The sequence below is a fragment of the Podarcis cretensis genome (assembly GCF_951804945.1).
Source record: "Podarcis cretensis genome assembly, chromosome: 2".
Taxonomy (NCBI): Eukaryota; Metazoa; Chordata; class Lepidosauria; order Squamata; family Lacertidae; genus Podarcis; species Podarcis cretensis.
The window spans coordinates 61,552,525-61,578,010 of NC_137171.1; the positions used below are offsets into that span (position 1 = coordinate 61,552,525).

General features: G+C 40.1%; 1 protein-coding gene across 3 annotated transcripts; it reads right to left on the reverse strand.

Moving 5' to 3' along the window:
* Window positions 1–1,386: 1,386 nt before the first annotated feature.
* Window positions 1,387–15,596, reverse strand: CLK4 (CDC like kinase 4). Of its 3 annotated transcripts, none has more exons than XM_079967613.1 (13): window positions 15,445–15,596; window positions 9,777–9,928; window positions 8,306–8,522; window positions 6,921–7,008; window positions 6,487–6,553; window positions 5,859–5,975; window positions 5,596–5,762; window positions 5,397–5,491; window positions 4,617–4,746; window positions 4,273–4,355; window positions 2,947–3,026; window positions 1,826–1,913; window positions 1,387–1,744 (listed from the first exon to the last, which is right to left on the reverse strand). In XM_079967613.1, exons 2-13 carry the CDS (start codon window positions 9,926–9,928, stop codon window positions 1,604–1,606), a joined length of 1,425 nt encoding a protein of 474 aa, XP_079823739.1. In that variant the 5' UTR covers window positions 15,445–15,596; the 3' UTR covers window positions 1,387–1,603. The 3 variants fall into 3 exon arrangements, with proteins under 3 accessions (XP_079823739.1, XP_079823737.1, XP_079823738.1); XM_079967611.1 differs by having other exon boundaries at window positions 8,306–8,525; XM_079967612.1 differs by lacking the exon at window positions 15,445–15,596 and adding an exon at window positions 10,340–10,908 and having other exon boundaries at window positions 8,306–8,525.
* Window positions 15,597–25,486: the final 9,890 nt, after the last annotated feature.

The following is a 25,486-nucleotide window of genomic DNA, read 5'->3' on the forward strand; positions in this document are numbered from 1 at the left end:
GCACCCCGCCGCGGGGATTTGAACCGCCGACCTGACGATCAGCAAGTCCTAGGCGCTGAGGTTTTACCCACAGCGCCACCCGCATCCCATCTTCCTCTTTAGTTGGAGATTATTGTAATTACAGCAGGTGGGCAGCAGGAGATGTATTCCTGTGCTTCTAGGTTTGCCCCCTGACGTCTGCACAGTTGGAGAAAAGAATCCCTCACTTCTTATTCTTGCTACAAGTCATATACCAAGCTGTCACCTACACAATGACAACCAAATAATATCATTTGACTGGGCAATTGGCTGATTTACTAACCCTATCTGGATTGTGACAATACACATTCCCTGACATTTTCTTTTGTTAACATCACTGAGTGCTAGTTACCATCTCTCAGACTATCCTACCACACAGGACTGTTGTGAGAATAAGAAGAATCCTATGTACACTGATCTTGGTGAAGAACAGGCTATACATGTAGTAAGTACATTTATTATTACTTTTCCTTGGATTGAAGTTACTATACAGGATGTTAAACATCATGTTACAAGGTTCATTACATAAATCCAAATGCTGTAACAGACCTTAAATATAATATTAAAAGATTCAATGCTGAGACACATGCTACTTTAAAGTTGATAATGAAAATGTGAATAATATCGCTAGCTGCAATTTCTGGTCTCTTTAGCAGACCAGGAAGTAGAATTATCTAGCAATTTTTGGCAAAGGTAAAGCATGGCTTTTTATCCACACCCCCAATATTCAAGCACCAAGAGCACAATCTGCCTACCACAAACAATCACATTCATAAGGATAACTGGTGAAATCCAACAGTGAACAAGTGAAATTTTGCTTGCACAACTGGACTTCCCCCCCCCCCCTGCAGCTGACCCCACCAAATCTGCTCCAGAGGATCAGATTCCTGTGGAGCTGATTCTGTAGGCATGAAGAAAAAGGGTAAGTCCCATTACATGAGTGGAAGTGTGAATGCTCACACATGAACAACACTGGATTTCACCCAATTAATACAATGCTTTTACTTTTCAACTGTCTTTAATATCTCCCCTCCCAAATGAAATAAAGTAGATTTTACAAATCAACTTAATAAAAATGGGGAAACAATGCACTCATTAATTAAAATGGCTGGTAAATATATTCTGAAAAATAAAATGGCAGGCAGGCAGGCAATCAAACTAGATCTCATTTCAAATACTGTAGTATTTTAAAAGGTTAATAAAATTTTAAACCTGCCTAAACACAACAATTTAAGGAAACACTGAGCCTAAAAAAGGACCTTTCCCAAACACTGACTTCAGTCCCAAAAACACTCGGTACTAAAATGGTCCAACAATGCTTAATCATGTTACAGTCTTCAGAATATCAATTCAAAAAAGTGCAATCACTTGTAGAACATGAAAAAATTTAATGTGTACATTAATGCATCCATGATCAGTAATACCACAACTGTTCAACAAGAGAGCCACAGCATCGATACAAAAAATTTACGGTAATATTTACAAAATAAATTGAAAAAATAATTTATTATTTACATCTTCTCACATTATGTTGTTAACTGACACAGTCTTATCGTCTCTTTGGAGGAAGATAGATCAAATGAGTTTATCTATTTTTTAAAGGGTCAAAAAAATGATGCTCCAGGGCTTCATCTAGAGTAATTCTCTTGACAGGGTCATACTCCAACATCCTACGAATAAGGTCAAAAAGATTTTTATGGTCTTTATCATGACAGTGCATGAATTCCTGGAAAAAGAGAAAGAAACTTTAGATACATCTCTTTGGATTCCAGAATCAAGTAGAGGGAAGAAAATAGTGCTCTCTTACCTTTAGTGGTTTACACCGCCTCCTAACATAGCGACCTGCAGAACTATGTTCATCCCAGTCCAACTGGTCATGGTGGAAGTAACGTTTCCTGTATACAAAAAAGCTGCATGAAATATATCCTTTCTTTTTTAGTTGTTGAAGTGCAGCCTTCTTCCCCTTGTCCTTGAGATATTTTTAATTTCCAGCTGATTCTCTTTGATTCCTTTCTCTCACCATTTCTGTGAGCTCTGGGCCACTTCCTTTACACATCCTGACAGGTATAATCTTCATCAGATCTTTTCCCGACAATAGTTTCTAAGGTTCCAAAAGTTCTTCCTCTGAACAATCTGACCACTGTCAGCTTTGTGGCCATTGCTACCTCACGTGTCCTTGGAAGCAGGTCCCACTGAGATCAGTGGATGTATTCCACTGTGTACATAGGATATCAGTCTTAAATCTAGCAGCTTAAATGCAAGCTTCAAAGAATGGGTGTCCATCCTTGCAAGTCTCTTACCTAAGTTCCCCTGTGCTCTTTCATCTCTTAAACATATTTCCTCACTTCCCCATCACCCTTCTGTTATTTACTCATGGATTGCTGTGCTTGGTCTTACTCTGCTGTTTCTCCTCCTGAGGAAGCCAAGAGGAAGGTCTAGAAATCCTACAGCAGCATCTCAATATAGAGCAGTGGGGGGGGGGGGGGAGAGCTTCCCTACCACTTTGGTCTCTACAAGTCAAACAATGAAATTAAACAGCTGCTGCTAAAATCAACTGCGAATTTCAAATACAGGGGAGAAAGAGAGGGAGAGCCCAGAGTACATATTCAGATCCATTATATATGTTGTAGCTCAACAGGATTGAAGTGATAAATTTCAATTGGACAGACCAACTCCCCTTGTTTCATAATAACTACTGGTGTCTCCTGTTGTTCTTAGCATTTTCATGTAATAACAATCACAAAATCATGTAAGAATTCCAACAGTCAATGAAATGGAAATTTTTGTTCAGTTTAATTTCTTAACTGCAGAATGTGTAAGTGGCATATACAATTATAACTTCATGCTTAAGTAGTTTACAAAAACAGAAAACAAAGCATATTTTTAACCACTTGTATAGAACATTTATACAATTTAAAATAAATTTACCTTGATTTTTTAATCATGTGTGTGGGTAAAGGTCCTAGTATCCTCTCCATCATTGCCAGATGTTCCTTACTGTCATGTGTCTGGAAAGGGGAGGGGCAGGAATTGAATGTATGCAATATTTATTCTCTGTCACATTACCAACTGCTGAAGTTAGAATCAAAATATACTTTGCCCATAAACATGATTTTAAAAAGTTATACAGTAGTATAGAGGCGTTGTTTTCCCCCTCTAACTCAGTGTTGTAAATATTATAAGTATAACATTCCCACCCACCGCTCTGGTTTTCAGCTTTACGGAACACCAGAAGGAAACAAACCAAGGAATACAGAATAAAGAAAACAGAAAAAAGAACTAGTATAATCAAGATCATACAGAGAATTGAAATTTGTAATTAAGTCTCAAATGAGGCCAGAAAAACATTAAACTTCCCAAATAACTGAAACTAACTGAAACTATGTTTTTTGCAGGCTGTTGTTAGAAGCAGATGTAATAAATATCCAACAAGTGGCATAAAAAGGCTGTGGTTTTTCCTTGTCTCTTATGTGTCAGTTTTTCTGCTGTCACCACCAACCAGACATTTCTAACACACACAGTAAGTCCCAAGTGTTCAGAAACTTCTACTGCTGAGCAACTGTTTGTCTAGCAATGACCAACAGAAATAACAGCAGGTCCTTGAATAGCATATCCTTGTTCTGGCCAATAAAAATTGGTAACAGATAGAATTCTGGCATAAGCACGATAGAAGCCCCAGTAATGTGCAGCAGTTTCAGATCTACATTATACCAAAAAGCGTGCAGTCCCTCCAAAGATGTTATCGACAAGTATACCATAAATATATTGGATTGTATCCAACAGTGACACTCAGTTAATGGTACAGATTCCTTAAACCGAACAGAAAGGGGTGCAATTTTTGGCGATTGCACCCTTCTGACTTCATAGCCCACCCTAAATCTGCTCCAGAGGGTTTGGGGACTGTCAGGGGAGAATTTAAGGGAGACCCTGGGGTAAGAGCTGAAAACTTCCTTCCCTGATCTGCAGGTGGAGAACTTACCGTCAGCTGAGTGGCTCTAATGGATGCAGCTCAAACTCTTTCCACACATTTTACAAAGTAACTTTGTTCTCCAAACAATCTCAGCCAAAGTCTTTAAATGTTAGTGTGTTATGAAACATTTGCAGGACTAGGGTACATTTAACATTTCGAGCATTTCAACTCTACATACTTGTAGAAATGCCAAAAATCAAATGAAAGCATTAACATATATTTTAAACCAGATTTTGAACTGCAACTCAAGTGACAAGTTCTAAATAAAAATGACATACACATACCTGAAAGACTGTAAAACCAAGGTAATATTCAATCAGAATGCATCCTATGCTCCAGACATCACAGGGTTGGGACCACCCAAGGGCTATAACACAATTCACAAAACATTAGTTAGTTGAAAATTCAATCCAGACTAGAAAGCCATCTCCTGAACAATCTTGAGGTTATTTCATAAACCATCCACCATTCTTAGATCTACTATTTTCCTCCACTTTTATGGAACACAACTAAGCAGTAATATTATACATGAATATTAAAAGTAATTTTTCAAATGTTTAAATTATATAAATATTATTTAAATATGTTTCCTAGAATTGTTACATTTCCAGGAAAATTCTCTACTAACCTAATATAACTTCAGGTGCTCTGTAGTGCCTTGTAGACACTAAAGTGCTATGATGTTCATTGTCATATGTTGCACTTCCAAAGTCTACAATTTTAATATCTGTATTTTTCAGTGTCCGTTCATCCCGCCTCTGTAACAAATTCAAAATGAACATCATTATTTTTTAAAAAGAAGTTGAATCTCATTGTTAACACAAAGACTTAACAAATCATGCTTTCTGCAGATTTACTCCGTTCTGGGTCTACTGTTCATGCACATGGAATTGGCAAAATCTCCTTCTTCCTATTTGGGAGTGCGGGAAGCCTCTATACTTACCTAAGGCAAATGTAGTTTAACAAGCCATGCTTTTCATATTAAGAGCAATGATACAACAGCTAACCTAGGTGAACTAATTTTTACATAGGAAATCCAAATCCATAGTTTCACAGTTCCTTAACTATACTATATCCATAAGCCTTGTTGAGAAATCACATCAACATAACAATTAGTAGTACAAGTACTGGTTTGCTTTGTCATCAGCACATCTGCTGCATCTTCACATAAATGTGAAAAAATGACTGATCTTCTGTTCAAGGCCTTTACTATCATTTATCAATAGATTTTGGTCTTAGCAGACACAAAGTACTTAAGTAGAATACCTGAATATGCACTTGAATACATCTTATGTTATGGTAAAGGCTGCTTGATGCGAGCAAAACTTAGAAATTGTATATGGCATGGTTGACCATAAAAAAGTAGAAATAGCCCACTAGGAAGAAGTCTTAAAGCAAGTGAACTTACCATTTTAGAATTATACTTTACTATATAATCAGATTCTACAAATAAAATATTTTCAGGTTTCAGATCTGTATGAGTCAACTTATTGTGATGCAAGACTGCCAAAAAAAAAAAAGAGAGAGAAAGTAGGAACGCAAAACTCAAATCAATGCCTATAATTTTAGGTTATGGAAAAATTCTTTAAAATTTAAAACGTACTTACAGTTTATAGAATGACAAATCTGATAAGCCATCTTCCTAATAAGTTCAATAGGAAAAGGCAAAAAGCTATTTTCTTTAATAAAGTCATAAGTACTGAGTCCCAGCAGCTCAAATACAATGCAAACATGGCCATGATGTTCAAACGATTCCAGCATCTGTACACAACAGCTAGAAAAAAAGAAAACAACCAGAACAATAACTGAATAAAAACAGTTGGTAATTGAATACTGTTTAAATAATGCTTTCATTCTAGTTTATACTTACAATCTGCTGCCAGGATCCAAGGCATTTAAGTGCTCCAATACCTGAATTTCTGAACGAGCTGCTTCTCGGTATCTACCAACACTTTTCACAATTTTTATAGCTACATGCATCCCTTTCCTATGGAGTAAAGTAAAATACTGTCAATTAAATTTGCCCATTTTCAACCAAGTGTCAAGCATTCTACTGTAGACTGGATGCATCGGTAAATCATGGTTATTTTACACTTATTATAACACTTATTTTTGAGACAAAAAAGCTAACAACTTCCTGTTATCATCCGTTTTATTTGTTGTACATGTTCACAGAAGAACATAGCAACTGCAGTGAGCATTTAATTATTAATGTTAAGAATGAAATAACTTCTACTGTTAGCCCAAGTATGATTGAAAGTTGCATTACACAAATTAAAGCCAGGTGCACCCAGATGCCCACAAGGAGAGTTGAAAAAACAGCTGTTGGTGGGGAGAACTGCTTCTTACTGGGGATGGTGTGTTTGTTGAAATGCACCTGTTATTTATTTCAAAATACTGTATTACAGAAATATTATTGTCTAATTTTCTGTTCTTAAGTCTCACAAAACTTGGATAGCATTGTTTCAGAGATACTATTGAAAACATTGCATACTTACATGTGATGATCAATGCATTCTACTACTTTTCCAAAAGCACCTTCCCCTAAAGTTGAAATAATTTCATCTAAAAAATAAACCAAAGCTTTTATTGAAGTAGCTGAACAAAGATTAACATTGTTAAGCATGTCGTAGTAAAAACATTAACTTAGTGTTTGCCTTTGAAAGCATTATTTTATTGGATAGGTGTCATGAAACAGCTATCTAGCTATCAGTCTAAACTTAAGCTGCATTTACTATTGTAGCATTGAATAGCAATATTTAAGAATACAGAAATGAAAAGAAATGTAAAATAATACAAAGACAAAAGAAAAGACAAGAGAGGGCAATAAAGATTTTTTTTATCCCCCCCACCCCTACTCCTCTTCTAACATACTAGTCTAAACAGATTTTTTGCTGATTTTTTTAAAAAAGGGTTGAAAAATATTCTATACATCTTGCTCTTAGTACGTCTCCACTTTGACAGATCAGGTGACCCTCCTCATCCTCTACACTCCTGGATCTTTTCCTTCGGTGACTCTTCTGGAAACGGCACCAAGATCGTCCAGCCAATCATTATATCAGAGTGAATTCAGGGTAGAATACGCAATTCATTCAGCGGGGATATTCAGGCATTCAGTTACGCACCAGGCCACGAACAGTTGGCAGGAGCAATTTCAAATTCAGTCCCCAGAAATTCACAGGGCACAGTTTATGTTACAGAAGAAAAACATGGCAAGGAACAGATTTTCAGATAAATATTTAAGAGTAGTAAGACAACAGAAACACAACACAATTTTGTTCTCAAATTATGGATTAATTGAAGACTAAAATTTAAATTTGCAATGTAAATATTTACTTTTGCTATTTGAAAAGATTTTGTCATTTGTGTCTACTTTTTTGAAATAACTAGGTCTGATCTCCTTGAATATCTAGCAAAGTATTTTAAAATAATAATAATTATTTAAAAAGCAGAACTTCAAAGCAATTACCGTATTTTTCGCTCTATAACACGCACCCGACCATAACACGCATGCAGTTTTTAGAGGAGGAAAATCCGTAGGCATGCCACCCGTAGGCATTCCCTCCATAACACGCACAGACACTTCCCCTTACTTTTTAGGAGGAAAAAAGTGAGTGTTATGGTGCAAAAAATACGGTAATTTTTTTCTTCCATATTTCAAAAAGCTAAAGGGAAAATATTCATACTTCATGAAATGCAGTCTACAATCTAATATTCTGAGTGTATTGATTCAGAAGTACAAATACTATTTAAACCATAATCATCCTAAATTTGAATGTAGACATCAGCAGTGTCATACTGTTTCTGGAAAATCCAAACTCCTTTCCTTGCTAATTGGTAGAGGGAATGCTTTCTGACAGATCAGTGAATGATCAAAATTTGCATGGGACTGAACTAAACTACTGAATAGAAACATGCTGAATTCATTAGACTTTTTTCACAGCCTAATTCCATGTAAATTAATACCTTCTGTGTCTTTGGAGATGGGATGGAAAGAGTGGCTTCAAAAGGATATAAAACTCATTCAAATGAGAACAGCACTTGACTGCTTCTCTCTACCAGCTCAACTAAGAAATCATTCAAGTTTTTGAAAGCTTCAGACAAAAACTCATGTGGTTGGCACCACTCACTATGTAAACATTTTCAAATGTCTGAATACATGCTATGTATATATTTACAGCAGATTAAGAGAACCCAGGTTTAATTGTAGCTCGGGTAACTGAAACTTTTAAAATATTGATACTCAGAGAATCTGATACTCCGTGAAGAAACTTAAAACACTAATACATTTTTAATACATTTTTAAAGTATGCATACCGAATACAAGCTGTCATGGGGGTCATGTTTCTTATGCTTTCTTTTATGACTACTTTTCCCACTTTGACCAGAAGATTTGCTAAAATGATGTTGGCGACTCTTTTCATACTCTCTGCAATGCTTATAGTCATCTACATCACGGAAGTCGTTTATATACTCTTCAACATATCTTCGGTCATGACGGTCTCTCTTAGTTATGGATCTATCTTCCAAGTAGCTGCAGAAAACAAATAAAAATTATTTTTTCAACTTTTTTTTTAAAAAATCTTGTTGAAAGATAAATTTACCCACCATCAAAATGTAAATAAATTAAAAGTATACTAAGACACTTATTAGAATCATAGAATCATAGAGTTGGAAGAGACCACAAGGGCCATCGAGTCCAACCCCCTGCCAAGCTCATCTTATCTTGAGCTCATCACAAGAATTACACCCTTCCTGCTAGATTTTCAAGAAAGTCTAGTAAACTTTCCCATGTACATTGCAACAATATGAAAACCTGCGTTTAAATAACTTGTGCAAGTATGGAGTGCTCCCAAAAGGAAAATCACTAATTCAATGCATCACTTGGATTCACAAGAAAGTCATAAACTGCCTCTTCTTCAAAGGCAATGACTGCTTTCTCAGGACAGCTTTATTATTCATCAGCCTTGCTCTATCTCACTTGCTGATAACACTAAATCTCATGAAGTTACATTCAAAACTAACAACTGTCAAGAGCTAGGTGAATAGTGAAGGCCTAGAGCAAAATAACTACCAATTCAAAGGGCCTGATTTCAGAAACCCATACAAAGCACCCATACAAAGCAGTACAGAAAACAAGTCAGAGTCAAATTGGACTTTTATTTATATCAGTAAATATAAAGGTCCCACTATTGGAACACTTTCTCCAAAATCTCAACCTATCCAAACACAAAGTATTATATCAAAACCTCACTACACAAATAGCTGAATCAGATAACCAAACAAGAGTCTGCCCACTTCCTTATTTGTGTTTTGCTGGTGGGCAGAAATCACTGGGGGAGGGAGATAGATCAGACAAATCAGTGAGCAAGAGAGATGGCTGCAGCAATTTCAGGCAGAAAGCATGGAGGGAGAAAGCATGGATTAGAAATGAATCACATTTCATCTATATGTATATACTGATGTATTAATACGGTACTGTCTACATATACACATAACTACACATATGTGTGTGCACACACAGATATATCTGAAAGCAATCTGGACCACAATTACCTTCTTAAATAGTGCTTTAAAAGCTTTTGCTCATTTCCATACTCTCAAGATGAAAGAAATAATGAATAACATCACAGCAACTATTATTCATTTTTAAGTGAACTACCAGTGAAAAACTCTGATTGTAACTGCAATATGAAAACTTAAAAACGACAAATGTAAATCAATAAAAGATTTAAGTTACATCTAGTTAGATGATCATGAGATGATCATTAAGTCAAGAGTCATTTACCTGTTGGCACTTTTAAGTGATTTATAGCATCTGCCTTCTCTTTCACTGCTATGTGACTTCCGCTTGCGCTTTTGGCTATGTGTGCTCTTTTCTTCATCCCAGCTCCTTCTTTCACCCTGCCCAGAGCACTGCGTTGGCTTTGAGTGCTTCATCTAACACAGGAAAATACACCAAAGCAAAAAGGTTACATTTCAATGAGAAAATAAAGATGAGAGATTAACAACCCCCTCCTGCACATGTTTATTTAGATGTTAAACAGGGCTAACGCCTAGATAGCACACACCTGTGCACACTTACTTGGGAGTAAGTCCCACAGTACACAGCGGAACGGGCTTCTGAGTGAACATACAAAGATTGGGTTGTGAAATAACTTTAGTCTGTGAAAGGCATTTACAACTGAAAATGTGAAGAAATAAAACAAGTGTGGGGTGAGACTATATCATCAATACAGACTATTTTCAGCTGCCCCATCTTGTTGCTCTGGTATCCCTGCCCTTGTTTCACTTGGACCTAGGTTACATTATCTATCTCATAAGGCAAGACCAACGAATATACAGTCATACCTCTTGTTACGTCCGCTTCATGGTACATTCTTTCAAGATACGTCCCACGGCGACCCAGAAGTACCGGAAAGGGTTACTTCCAGGTTTCACCACTCGCACATGCGCAGACGCGCAAAATGATGCCATGTGCATGTGCATAAGCGGCGAATCGCAACCCATGCACGTGCAGACGTGCGTTGCGTTCTGCTCATGTTGGAAACGGGGCTCCGGAACGGATCCCGTTCGCAACCAGAGGTACCACTGTACAAAACAATCAAGATTAGTGTATTTCAAACTTTGCAATCACAAGGACTAGAAATATTTACTTAGAGGATAGAACCAAGAGTATTTAAGAAATGGAACTGCATATCATACCCCATTATGTTTTATGAATAGAAATACTTATAGATGAAAACCTATTTTCTTCATCCATTGTTAAATTTGATTGATATACTATATATGTGTCAAATTGGTTGTGAAACTACCCTCCCACACTAATTTCCTCTTAAGAATCAAGTTACCATATTTTTCGCTCCATAAGACGCACCTAGTTTTTAGAGGAGGAAAACAAGAAAAAAAATATTCTGAATCAAATGTTGTACTAAACTATTTAATATCAGAATCATATTACAACCATGTAAATAAAGTGAACAGCAGTCAACAGTGGCATTAAGAACCATCATCACTGTCATTAACAAATGAAGAGAGACTTAAAGGTTCGGGTACTTTTCTAGTCTTCTTTGAACCCTAAGAACTCATCAGTGCTACAGTCAGAATTTATGAAGCTCAGTTGCTCACAATCACTGACATCACTGACATCACTTTCTTCGCTATCTTCATATAAAATACCATCTTCATTTCCATCCAAAGCATTGCTAACGCCACATTTTTTGAATGACTGTATAATGATTTCCTCCTTCACTGAGTGCCATGATGTTTTCACCCATTCACAAACTTGAGTGACAGTGGGCCCCTTCATTCGTCCAGTAGGTGTCAGATCATGATTACTAGCAGCCATCCATTTATTCTGTTCTTTTCGCATAAAGACCTTAAATGGCTTGTTAATGGAAACGTCGAGAGGTTGCAACTGGCTGGTAAGACCTCCAGGAATTACAGCTAGATGAGTCTTCACTTCTTTAAAGCACTTTTTTGTAATTTCGCTAATATGTGCTCTAAACTGGTCAAGTACTAATAAGGCAGGTTTTTCCAAAAGCCCTCCAGGACGTTTGGACCACACTTTTTCAACCCATACTCTCATTCCATTTTCGTCCATCCATCCTTTCTCATGAACATGTACAACAATTCCTCGTGGAATCACTTCTTCTGGAAATGTTTTCCTTTTGAAAATTAACATGGGTGGCAATTTGGTGCCATCTGCACAGCAAGACAACACAACTGTGCAATAGGTTTTCTCACGTCCTGAGGTTTTCACGGCGATAGTTTTGGTATCTTTCAGATCAACAGTCCTATTAGATGGCACATCAAAGATTAGCGGGACTTCATCCATATTCCAAATCTGGCCAATTTCAAATCCATTTCTCTTCCTAGCATCAATTACAAATTTATGAAAAGACAGAATCTTAGATTCGTATTCTTCTGGCATTTTTTGTGCAATTCTAGTTTTGGTGCACATAGCAAGGTCACATTGCTTCATAAATCTGTAGCACCATGATGGTGATCCAGTAAAATCGTGAATGCCTTTCTCTACAGCAATGCGTTTGGCTTCATATATTATCATTTTTGTAGAGACTGCGAAGCCATTCTTCCGGTGATTTTTGATCCATTCTTTCATGGTCACGTCCAACTGTGGCCTCTTTGCAGCATTTCCACGAAAAGTGTACTTACTTTTATCTGCTTTTTGCAGCTGATCCTCCTGTTTCCTCCACTCTCTTATCATTTTTTCAGTTGGAGGTGACCCAAAATGTCTCTCCGCTGCTCTGTTTCCATGCTCCTTAGCATATTTTACTACCTCTAGTTTAAAAGGAATCTTATATGCTAGTCTTTTCTGCTTTATCATCCTTATCAGAATGGGGGAGGTTTTCTGCAAGAAAATACAGTGATGTACAAACTGTCAGTAATGTACGGTTTCTCCAATGTTTACCACTGAGTGCTGACCATACCTTTAACTAATGGCATCACAGTAAACATAGCCAACATACAGTCTGTATAAAAAAAATATTACCGTATCACCCTAAAAGTTTATTGATATTATAGCATACGCATCACTTTCTTGAATTGTCTTAGGCATAGCAGCCAACTCCTAGAGGCCTAGGTGCCTTCGCCCCCCATTAAATATTTGAGGGAGGTTCCCCCCCCCATGTTGATGGGCATTGTTATTCATATAGTGTGCATGCACTTTGTCTTGAGACCGCAGCAGTTCTCAACCTGTGGGTCCCCAGATGTTGTTGAACTACAAGGCTGAATTGCGGTATGTGAGGTGGGGCTTACCTGCTCCCCCCCCCCAATATTTTATTGAAGTTGGAAGAGGGAGGGAAGGGAGAGCTCACATTTGTGCACGCCTGTGGCGGGCAGCTGCCTTGCCTTGCTGGAACCGGAACAAAAAGAGGAGGAGGAGGAGACACCAGGGCAGAAGCCCTGTAAGCCGCTCTCCTTTTGCTTGAATTACTGGTATAGTCAGCTGGGGGGAGGGGTGGAAGGGGCTGCCCTCTGCCTCTCCTTCCGGCTCTTTGTAAAGCAAGCAGAGTAAGAGCCGCTTACATACGTGTAAACGGCTCTCCCTTTGCTTGAATTACAGTAAGCCTGTCAGTCCCTTCTCCCACCTCACCAAAAAGCCAGCAAGAGTGGCAGACACGCTCGGCGCGGCTCTTGCTGGCTTTCCAATGAGCCGGAAGGTGGGACGGTCCCTTCTCCCACCTCACCGAAAAGTCAGCAAGAGCCGCTTCTCCCGCCTGCATTCGCTCCATAAGACGCACACACATTTCCCCTTACTTTTGAGTAGGAAAAGTGTGTCTTATGGAGCGAAAAATACGGTATATGCTTTAAGGTTTCACTGTGCATTAGTCATTTGAAGGTTAGCTGTGTAACTTAAATCCCACCTTGCTTGATAACATTTCACCATCTGTTTCAGGTTTTATATAGATCTATTACAGATCTATATAAAACCTGAAAAGTTCAAGCATTTTGGGACTGAAAGCACCATAAAAATATTTAAATAAAATAGGTCCTCTCATAGGCAGAGCGCTCAAGGCTTCAGCAAACAGTTATGAACACAAACAAATCAAACTCAATCATAATTTGTGTCAGATTTCCATGATTAAAACATCCATACAGGACATTAATTAAATACATATCAAAATATTACCGGAGTATAATATTCCATCCAATATAGCTCCCCAACCTGTTCTAAAAAGTGGGACATACTAAAAAAAGGCGGGGGCATACTTTAAAGACAAAACAATCCCTGTTCACGTGGTCGACTTCACTTCCCTACCCTCTGCTGTTTACCTGAGTAACCAAATTTTCATTCCCACCAGGATGAAAAATTTTGACTGACACTTTTATTTGAGCTCCTGTATTTTGGTTAATTGGACTCTCATTTAAATAGCCATTTCAGCTTACATTGAGTTGGGGAGGGAAGAGCTGTTGGGGTTACTCAAAATGGCACAAGAAGAGTGTGAAGCAGATGGCAATAAGCCCATCAACCCTGGAATATCTGTGGTGTCAAGAAAGCTACAAATTCTCCAACTTCTTGGAGGACTGTTTCAAAATCGGTAGGTGAAGTTCTAAAGTGAAAAGAGGGCCGTTCTCAAGCCTGGAGCCAACACTGGATCTGAAAGGTATCTCCACTAATCCCAAATGGATTGAGACATAACCTATGCAGCTATCAACTAAGAATGCTTTGGGACTCAATTTCCTGCATGAAGCAGGAGGATGGACTAGATGGCCTGCAAAATGACACCACCCCCAAGCCTACATTTCTGCGCCCATGATCACTTGGTGATGAAAGGTATTCTCCCATAGTCAGAAAGTTATTCGTTTGCACTTCCAGGATGTTTTAAAATAAGTTCTAACGGGAAGCTCCACATGTTTAAACACTTGGATTGAACTGTCACATCCGTCAACGTTTATGAAAAAAAAATGCTTTCTATTCCAAAACTAATTGGGTGTTTTATTCTGTGTGCACCCTGAACCCAATGCTTCCATCAAGGCTGTCTGTGTAAAATATGCACTAGCTATAAGAAGTGTTGCTTCTTCGTGGTAGGGCTTAATTCTAAAACTAGAAATGCTGGGCTTTGCCACTCTCTGGAAGCCACGCTTGCATCCTACTGCACAGAAGAGACCGCTGTCCCCAACTCAAGGAGAGCTGACATTTCATCAGGAGAGAAACCTCAGGCTCTCCTGCTTTAGGGTCCTTCCCCCCTGCCCAGTGCCAGGTTTATGTATAAGCTACACAAGCTATAGCTTAGGGCCCCACTCTCTTGGGGGCCGCCCAAAAATTTAAACTGGATGTAAATTTCCAAAATATAAGACAAAAAACAAATAAAATAAAACCTACATACAGCAACAGTGTTTTGTGTTGTGTAGGCTCCTATGATGTAAGTAATGGGCCCCACCTGCTAGCCTGCTCCCTAAAATATCACATATTTTGTTATGTGCAAATGGCTTTATATACCTTCTAGGTCCATAAATTACCATATAGCATATATTCAACACAAAAAACAGCGACAATTTGTTGTTGACAAAGGATAGCTGGACATATACAGTAAAGGGCCCCATTATCTTCAGTAGCTTAGGGCCTCATCAAACCTAAATCCGGCCCTGCCCACCCACCTACCCCCCCCCTCCAGGGTTGCACAAGTCTAGGGGGTGAGGGGAAGGTTAAGACGTGCTGGAGGCCTCCGTCTCCGAAGCTCAAATCCGCCCCTCCAAGCGAGGTCTTAAAACAACAACAACACGCTTTTAACGCGTAAAAAAATATTCCCTACCTTGCATCCTCTTACTCTCTATATCCCAACGACTGTGGGGGGGCGAGTGTGAGAGGAACTGAAGCCCCACAGAGCAAAACAAGGACCTGGTTTCCCGCCCCTACAAAGGGCCTAACGAGAAAGAGAGAGAGAGAAAGAGAGAGAGAGAAACGGGCCGCTTCCCGTCCCTCCGCCACTTACGCTCAACGGCGAGCTGCGAATGATAAACTTGTCTTCTTCCGTCCGCAAACAAACAAAATGGCGGCTTCCCTCCTCTCCCTCTCCCTCTCCCTCGCCCTAGCCACGCCCGTAATTGCGGGGTTGCGTCACACGTGCTGATGCGTAGACTTATAATATATAGAGGCGCGCGCGCACACACGCAAACAATGTCCGACTTCTGCGTGGGCTGTGAACGACGCTTTTTGTTTCAGCAGCTGGGGCAGAAAGCAGCTGCAAAAATAGAGAGCGCTTCTCCTGTGCGCGGGTCTTGCTTGTGGGCTTGTTTGATGTGTATATATATATATATATATATATATGCTGTAAGCCCTCCAGAATGGCATGGGGAAAGCAGTCAGATGGGCGGGGTATAAATGTTGTTATTGCTGTTGTTATCGAAGGCATCTAGTTGTTGGCCACTGGTCGGGATTTTATATAAGCCTTTGACCTCAGGGCTCTTACGTTCCCAACTTTTGAAAGGGGGGGTCCTCTGTTTCTTATGCTACCTTTTGGGGTTTTGCTGTTGTTTGAAGTGGCGGGGAAGGAGACACGCTTCTTTAAGAGCTTGCGAGGTTCTGCACTCCAGCCCTGTGAATTCGAAACAGCATGAAATGCAACCTGAAAACTGTCTTCTGACAATGGGATTTTCTCCTCTATAATTTCCTATCTCTATATAAAGCGGGATTGGCGCGGGGAATGTAGGTTCTGCGTTTTCATTCCAACTGAGGCCCCGCCCACAGCGGGACTTCTGCTGGGAGGACAGACAGAAGTTGGCTAGACGAGTGATGGTCGTGTATGGGAGTAAGTAAGCGCCACTGAATCTAGTAGGACCTACGTCTGAGCAAACATGCTTAGGCTTGCCCTGGACGTCAGGAGCAGCAGGCTCCTTTTTCCCAACTCATCCGTCTGCTGTGCTCGCAGTTGCAGCCCGATTTTACGCACTCTTCCTCGGGTGTAAGCCCTAGTGATCTAATGGGGACTTATCTACCTAGTGAGTGCTGTTCAAGATTGCACGACTGGGGAAAAATAAGTGATTGGAAGTGAACTTTTGAATGTTTGGAGGAATACTCGGTTTGGGAGGTTATTTTGCGTAGAGGATAGGGAAATGGAGTTTTGCATTCACATATGAAATTAGATTTATCGGTATATCTAGGCTGGAGGTGGTCACGGGTGAAATTAACATACTGCTAATAATATGGTACATCAATAACAAGCTGAACATAATAATGCATAATATAAAGTATGTGAGCTATTACAGCAGGCTTATTAGGCATCTACACATGTTCAGTAATGGCTATATCGATTTCCCCGAGCTAAAGTTGGAACAATCCTTAAGATATTACTAAATAATAATGTGTTGTGCTCCCATTACCTTGCATGCTTGGGCTTGGAAAAAAATGTCTGTGGAGTTGTGGCTTTTCTTAGGGCTCAGACACCTCTTCTGTGGTTCTGGTACAGTTACACAAAATGAGTTCTTCCTATAGGAGAGGGCATCTCCAATAATAAAAGGTAGCAGCACTTGTAAATACTTCTTCCTGGGATCTTTCTTTGGGAAGAGTATGGCTAGAAAAGGTAGGAGAAACTTTGGGTGAGCACAACTGAGGAGGAGGTGATTTTGCAGGATGGATGGAATTAGTAGCACCCTCTACTTTCAAAACCCTAGTATTTTGTCACTTTGCTGTAATATGCATTCATAGCTAATACCAAAGGTTCTTAGCCAATTATATTTGACAAAATACAGGACACTGTCTAGCCCAGGGGTCACCTGCCTAGGGCTCTGGGGTTCGATGCCTTTTTTGGGATGAACCATAATATGTAGGTTTCCAGCTTTCATTAAAAAAAAAGTTTCTAGCATTTTTAGAACCTGAAATGTTAGGCAAAAGGTACAAACCCCATTATTCTCAGTTTGTGGGAGAAATTAGCCTGCTCTGTGGGTTCAACCACAGAGCCTAGGACTTGCCAATCAGAAGGTCGGCGGTTCAAATCCCCGCGACGGGGTGAGCTCCTGTTGCTCGGTCCCTGCTCCTGCCAACCTAGCAGTTTGAAAGCACGTCAAAGTGCAAGTACATAAATAGGGACCGCTCCAGCGGGAAGGTAAACGGCGTTTCCCTGCGCTGCTCTGGTTCGCCAGAAGCGGCTTAGTCATGTTGGCACATGACCCGGAAGCTGTACGCCGGCTCCCTCGGCCAATAAAGCGAGATGAGCGCCGCAACCCCAGAGTCAGCCATGACTGGATCTAATGGTCAGGGGTCCCTTTACCTTTACCTTTTACCATGTTGGTGTTTTACCTCCACCCTGACAGATTTATGTACATGTGAGTCAGTGCGAGATGAGAGGAGGGAGACGGTATGTGCCATCTATGTGAAGTGAGAAGGCGGCATGACTAGTTGATCTCTGTGTGTGAGAGAGATGTATATGTGACGTGTGTGTATGGTGTGTGCATATGAGTGAAAAAGATGCAGCTGCTTGTGTGTCCATGGTCTGTATAAGTGCAGTGAGTGTGGTGTGGCTACCTTGTATTATTTTTCCTGGTACTGGGGAACGCTCCCTTTTACTAGACAGCAGCAGCATTATTGTGTATGTGAGTGTGTGGGTGAGAAATCAATATTGTGTGATCTTTGCAGTCGGACATAGCTTGACTTACTGTAATAAGCATGATGCTGTCTGCTGGGTGGGGTGGGCAGGAGTAGCAGCAATGGCTGTATTCTCTCTGATTTTGGATTATGTCGGGCTCCTCATGGCAGCCATGTTGTATTTCACAAAATTAAAATACGCCTACTAGTCCAAAAAGGTTGGAGATCCCTGGTCTCACCTAAACCTATGTCTGGGTCTCACTGAGTTTAATGGAACAAATTCCCCAGTAGGTAGGCACAAATTTGCAGCTTTAGTACTGAACTGTTGTTACACATTATACTGAAGCTTACATAATTACTTACTTACTTAGCTTTCTAAAACAATAAAGGTGGGAGGGCAAGAAATATGGGGTCTTTCTTTTCTGAAGCTTGAAATTCTGAATGTTTTGGGTGCCATAAACTTGTATTTTTTTGTCATAAATCAAATGCTAAATGTGAAAATGTGTGCTTCTGGTTAAATATTTTGAAATGAAGGGTTTTTCCCCCCCAAAAAACCAAACAAACCCTGAAATCTTGGAAATGGCTTATAGCACAATCATAACCATGTTTACACAGAAGTTAAGTCTTGTTAAATGAGGCTTACTCCCAGTGGAGTTTATGATTGCAGCCATAGTAACCACAATATTCTTCTCCAAACAATGCTAAAAATCCCTAAAGGCTGTTAAATTAGCTGTATTTCCCCCAGCTGGTAATATATATGCTGTAACTTAATCTGGCACATATCTAGTTCTTTTCTGTAAAAGCTTACTGGCAAACTAGTAATTGTTTTGTATTCACACACACAACCTTTTTAAAGGTTTAAAACTGTATGGACTATTCAAACTGGCATTGAGACATTAGGGACAGGGAGGCTAGAATAATTAGTATATTGCTGTTCGCCCAGAGCCTTTATGATGGAGAGCTAGAAATAAGTAAATCATAAATTATTTTATAGATTAGTGAAATAGTGTTGTTAAAGCTTTTTAAATTTAATTTATCCACCCTGCATCCTGAACGGTCCTGAAGCTGTGATGAGGCTGCACATTAGACCATTGCTCATCTTTATCGTGTTCTCTTAAATTATACCCTGGTTTATGTTAAAATGATGAAATGATGGAAACGTTACCATAGTTTTAAATAACTGTTACTTGTTCTCTTACTGTTCAGCAGGTGGCAATAGCGCTACAGCTATAGCCTGCTTGCATTCTGCATGTCTTTGAATAACAAGGTCTATTCTGAGACCATGAAGGGGTTACACAGTTCAATGACCAAAATATCCCTCCCATACCATAGTTTTTATGTCCTGCTTACCAGAAATAAAGAAAACTATGTTAGGTCATATTTTAGCAAAGCTGCAGATTAATTGTAGTAAGCATCTAAGTACTAAGGCAAGAAGAGCAACACTGGTAAAGCAAAGGGAATGGCAATGAGCCAGTTTGTAAACAAACAAACAAAAAACAATAAATCAAACTATGGCTTAGTACCGTAAGACTGTGCAGGCTCCTGGAGAGAAATTTGCGACCACTTTGCTCTGCCCTGGTCCTTTCTGCTGCTGCACTAAGCAAACCGTGGCAGTTTGTGGTTAGTGCGGCGAGAGCTTAAGCACAACTCCCAGTCCAGGGGTTATTGCATGGCAGCAAAAAGCACCAGGTTGCTTCCAGCAGCCTACAAATTAACATGATCTCCACTAAGCCACAGCTGTGCAAAAAGAAAGGTTGGATATCAGGCTTGTTGCTACATTTCACTGTGAGAATAAGATGTGTAAAATAGCTACTGAAAAAAATGATACAGTAAGTGTGTGCTATATAAGGACTACCATTATTTTTATTTATTACATTTGTATTTATTACATTTGTGCCTTTCCTCCAAGGCGCTCAAGTAGCATACATAGTTCTTTCCCTCCCCATTTAATCCCATCAACCCTAAGAGGTGGGTTAAGCTGAGAGTAAGTGCCTGGCCCAAGGTCACCCCAGTGAGCTTCATGTCTGAGTGGGAACTTGAACCCTGGTCTTCCAGGTCCTAGTCAGACAACCTAACCACTATGCCATGCTTCCCATGCTTCAACCAAATGCATCACCATAACTGTTTAGAACAGAAGTAAGGAAAAGAATAGTTGTATTATAAGACTTGGGAAAGGGCAATAAAATGATTCAGGAGTTGGAGGTGCCTTTCCTATAAAGACGAGGTAAAGGAAACCGCTTCTGTGTACTGCATAGCAGGGGAAAACAATTACCAAGAATAAAAATATGTACACACTGAAGAAAGACAAAAGTCTGGACTAACCACATGTCAATGTTTTTAATCTTACACCCACATTACAAAATTTAGAAATCATAGACAGTTCAGGCAAACTGTTAAAACACAGTATAAATTAGGCTTGTAATACAAATTCTGTACATAGGTAAATTAGCTTGTATGTGACTGACAAAAGGGTTTCATAACAATCTCACCACAGTAGTATAAAAAAGCACGGGTAGGAGATGAATACTGAAAACAAGAATGCCGCATGGGATGGCTCATCTCCAACAGCTATCATCTACTTATGACCATGCTCTTTTGTAGTATTAATGAAAGGCAGGGTAAGTATATCACCATTAACATTTTGTAAAGATATGTACAACCACAAAACAACAACAGCCTTCCCCACCCCCACCCCAAGTACCCTACTGTTTGTCTGCCAATGGGGTCAAAGTATTGGTAATAATTTGAGAACTTCAAATAACAAAGCAAGTCACAATATGAAGAGAGCTGTTTCTGAAAACACAAATTACCAATTGGGAGGCATGGTATATCTACACATTATTCATGCTTACATATTTGGGGAACTGCTTAAGTGTTTGTATATTCTACTTTTCCATTGCTTTATGTTCTTAGCTTTTAAAATGGTTTGTCTTTTTAGAGATTATTTCCTATTAGTTTAGTTAGCAGGTTGAATTCAGACCTAGTTTGTGTTATGATATGGCAGCCTACTGTTTTTAAAAAAGGGAATATTAATCAGATCTCAAAAGAATATGCCCAAACCCCTTAGGGATGCCTAAAATAGCTCTTTGGATCCTCTCTGAAGTTTGAAATGAATAGGAATGCATCTAAGGCTACAATTCCGACTGCCTGACCCCTTGCTGCTGGAGGTTAGGATGTAAGAGAGTTCTCCACCCACTGGCTGGGGTGTGTTGTTTTGTGTCTGTATCTATCAGTAGTGATGACCTGGCAGGAGCTCCCGAAATAGGAGATTATGGTTTAGGGCCGTGATGGATGATGAACCAATTCACTCCTCAGAGAGGGGCTCAGTCTGGGTTCCTCCGGTGTGCCAGCCTGAAGTTAACATGGCAATATTGGAAAAAAATACCTCCAGCATCCATCCTGGTCAGCACTCGCGGACAGGGCTTCAGGTACAGTGGTCAATTTGTGGCTCCATTCCACCCTTTTGCTCCCAGACAGGGCTGTGGATTGCTCTATAAATTCTACTATAAAAGGGCAATTCATACAGTAGGCAAAATTGTGGTGAACTTTCCCCCTCCGCTATACTACTACAGATTGTGATGCTTCAGTGTTCCCCCTACTGCTTCCACAATAGCATGCCAGGGAGAAAGCTAGGCAACACTTTTCCCTAAGCATGCTAATTTTGTACATGCTGGAATTTTATAACTGAGAGCAGACATGGAATCCCCCACCAACAGTGGTACAAACCTGGAAAAGCTTTACCACATGATTCTGCTGCATTTATGAGCTAGTCCTAGAGCAGCAATGGCAAATCCTGTGAAATGTTTGAAGGTAAACAGAGCGGACACACATTTGAAACTGCAAGGCTGGCATTCTGAAATGCAGAAACTCTTTTAGAATTTTTGACATGCAGTTTTGCAGTGATTTCCCTCCTGTCTATTAAGTCTTTGAGCCATGGCAAGTTACTAAGGATGCAGTTTTAAGAATAATGGCTGGGAGCCCAAGGGCGCCGTGTGCAACGTGAAGGTGCAGCCGTTTGTGCTGCTGCTTTGAAGATTCTCCAAACTTGAGGAGCAGATTTTTGAGACACACATGGGGCAGAAGTGTAAAGCTGCCAACCCCCCCCCCCAAAAAAAAACCAGTGTTCAAGCAGAACACTGCATACAGTCCTCGTTGCAGGATTAAACACCGCAATAGCTTTGCAATTTGTTGGTATGATTTCATATGAGCAAATTCAGGTACTTTGTTTCTCACACTCAGTATTCATAAAAATAAAATTGATTTTATGTATGGTTACATTGTTTTCTATCTTCCTGTATAAAGCAAGGTGGTTTGCAGGGAAGCAAGATGTTTTAACATGCTCATAAGTTTCCAAAGGCATTTGTTATTGCAACAAGGTCATGTCTATAAAATATAACAAGTGTATAATTAAGGGTTATACACAAATAAATGAAATGTTTGAAATTTGCAGATTTCTGCACAACTATGTTCTCTGGATGGAAGCTGTTTCCAAACATTTGTCTTATGCCCCAGTCCTAGTTACTTGGAAAGCTGCCCAATCCAAAATGAGTTTACATTTGCAACCTTAATTATGTATTGTAGACCATGATCTAGAATCCTGCGCTGGGCTTTCTGCTGGACAAAATAGGTGCTGGATTTCCTACCTTAAAAAACGGCTTGTGAATAGCAGAACCAGAAATCGTTCACTTTCAACGAGTCCTTTCTGCATCTTCCAAGTAAACATGATTTGAAAAACACACACACACACACACACCCCTTAGCACAGGTTCAAATTACAACATAACGTGTTGTTTGGCACATCATCAAGCCTTGACAGTTTTTGTAGTGGAATAAACGAGAACAGGTTTCTTTGGCGGTGAGTGGGATCTGTCTTGCCTAAATAATAAGCAACTTTTCCAGTTATCATATCTGACGTCAAGAGATAATTATTCAAGAGATTATTATTATCCGAAAGTTGCCCAAAGGTTTTTTGAAGTGCTATATGTGCTGCTCTGCTGGCTGCTCTGCTGGCAGACAGTGAGACCTACAAACACTTCTGCAGTTGGAGGCACATCTGCAGTAAGTTCTGGTGTTCCACCAGTTGGTTGGGCCCAAAACAGGACTTCCCAGGGCAGATTTGTTCAGAACCAAGGACCATAAATGGCCTTGTTCCCTTATCACCTCCCCCTGAAAATGTGCTGTAAACTATGCCAACCCTGGAGGTGGCACAGTAGATTGGGTGTGTGGGTGTGTGGGTGTGTGTGTGTGTGTGTGTGTGAAAAATGATTATATATTATGTAACCAGAAAAGCACTCACTGTGGTCACAGCGAGCCCACAGGGTTTAGGAAGTGGGGGTATTACCACTAATCTGCCGTCTACCACTGTTAGTGGCAGTACCAGAGAGAGCTAGAATTATTGGAAAACATTGTAAATGACTTTTTATAAAAATAGCCATAGCTATTGTAAAAGCCTAACATATGCTATTTTTTTAAAAAACAAAAACCACACATATTCTCAGCAGGTCAAGCTGCTATTATAAAATTAACTATGGTCCTTTATCTAGCTTCTAGGGACAAATATTCTATAGCAATGCAACCCAATGGGTATTGTATGCTGCCAGTTAAGTAGATCTGAATTCTAATGTGCATTTTTACTTGTTAATAATAAAATGCAGTACCTAAGGATCCAAATAATTCTGTGTGTAGCCAACATGCGTATAGCCAACATGGTGTGAGAGGATTTCCACTTTCTCAAGGGAAGTTCCCTTCCTCTCCTCGTCCTTTACCACCCCCATCTGCCCTAGACAGTCTCCCAATGCAAATCTAGGGGGAGGGGAACAGCAGGAGGAGGGGAAAGGAAAGTCCTGTTGTGCACATCAACACATCAGTTGAGTTTTCCAGTTTCACTCCTTGAAAGTGAAGTGATATATGAAGATAACAAGGATTGCTATACTAAGAATATATGTGTGTACATGGGAGACAACCACTTAAGTTTAAAGTTTCTTTGAAAATACAGTGGTGCCTCGCAAGACGAAATTTGTTCCGCGAGTCTCTTCGTCTTGTGGTTTTTTCGTCTTGCGAAGCACGGCTATTAGCGGATTAGCGCTATTAGCGGCTTAGCGAAGCAAGCCCATAGGGAAATTCGTCTTGCAAAGCACCTCAAAAGACGGAAAACTCTTTCGTCTAGCGAGTTTTTCGTCTTGCAAGTTTTTCGTCTTGCGGGGCACCACGGTATATCCTTTAGTTGCTTGCTTACCAAAACAGGTCAGCTGATTTTCAACTGAAATAACATCTTGCTCATCCAGGTGTTTGTGTGTCTGTAGTAGCAGCTTCAAGTTTCAAAGATATTTCTGCTTTTGCATAAGGTTCTCCCTGGTTAGCACATAGCTTTCTGGGACTGTGTTTTAAGAGTTGAAGACTGCCAGGGAATAAGTCCCACTCAACTTGTTGGGGCTTGGCTAGAAGTAGCCACATATGGGTCTGCAGTATAAATCCTTTACTCTTGTAATTTTAGGAAACATCTGGAAACATCTGCTGAGTTAACAGTTTCTACCTTTGGGAGAGTACAGTTGGTTCATACATAATATACAAACCATGAGCCACTAGCGTAGCTAGGGCGGTGGGGTGCAACTGGGCAGCTACTTAGTGTGGGAGCAGCCCTTACCATGGCGGGGGGGGGGGGGTGCAGTGTGCCAGAACCACATGTCTCTCCTGGGAGTAATATGGTGGCTTAGGTGCCTGCAGGTACCACGCCACCCGAAAAGGCGGTGTGGGCCCGTGTCCGTCCGCCACCTCTCCTGGGGGGGGGGAGGTGGCGGGTGGATTCCATGCAGGTTCCAGCTGCCACCGGGTGGTGCTACATGAGCGAGCTCTGTGTTTGTGTGTTGCTTCTTTCATTTCCAAAGACATTTTTAAAATAATCATTTTATATTATTTGGTTATGTATCGTTTACTGTTCTAGGCAATGGCGCCCTCCCTGTGGAACGCCCTCCCATCAGATGTCAAGGAGGTAAATAACGATAAGAGCTTTTAGAACACATCTGAAGGCAGCCCTATATCAGGAAGTTTTTTAAATGTTTGATGTTTTATTGTTTTTATGTGTGTTGGAAGCCACCCAGAGTGGCTGAGGCAACCCAGTAAAGTGGGTGAGTTATAAATAATAATAATAAAAAATAATAATTATTATAAATCCAAAGTGGCAAACTGCTTGTGCTTGCCCTGAATACAATCATACCTCAGGTTGAAGTAGCTTCAGGTTGAGCATTTTTGGGTTGCACTTCGCGGCGACCCGGAAGCAATGGAGCGCGTTACTTCTGGGTTTCGCCTCTCGCGCATGCACAGACGCTCAAAATGACGTCATGTGCATGCGTGGAAGCAGTGAATCGTGACCTGGATCCTGTTCGCATCCAGAGGTACCACTGTACTAGGATTATAGCGAGGGTTTGATTCCTGGATACAGTCATGGTTTGCACAGT

Coding starts and splice junctions, on each gene's coding strand:
- CLK4 (XM_079967611.1), bottom strand. CDS start 9,928: ATGAAGCACTCAAAGCCAACGCAGTGCTCTGGGCAGGGTGAAAGAAGG. Junction 5,763..5,858: donor TTGGATCCTGGCAGCAGATT/GTAAGTATAAAC, acceptor CTTTTTTTCTAG/CTGTTGTGTACAGATGCTGG. Junction 1,914..2,946: donor CACATGATTAAAAAATCAAG/GTAAATTTATTT, acceptor TTTTGTATACAG/GAAACGTTACTTCCACCATG.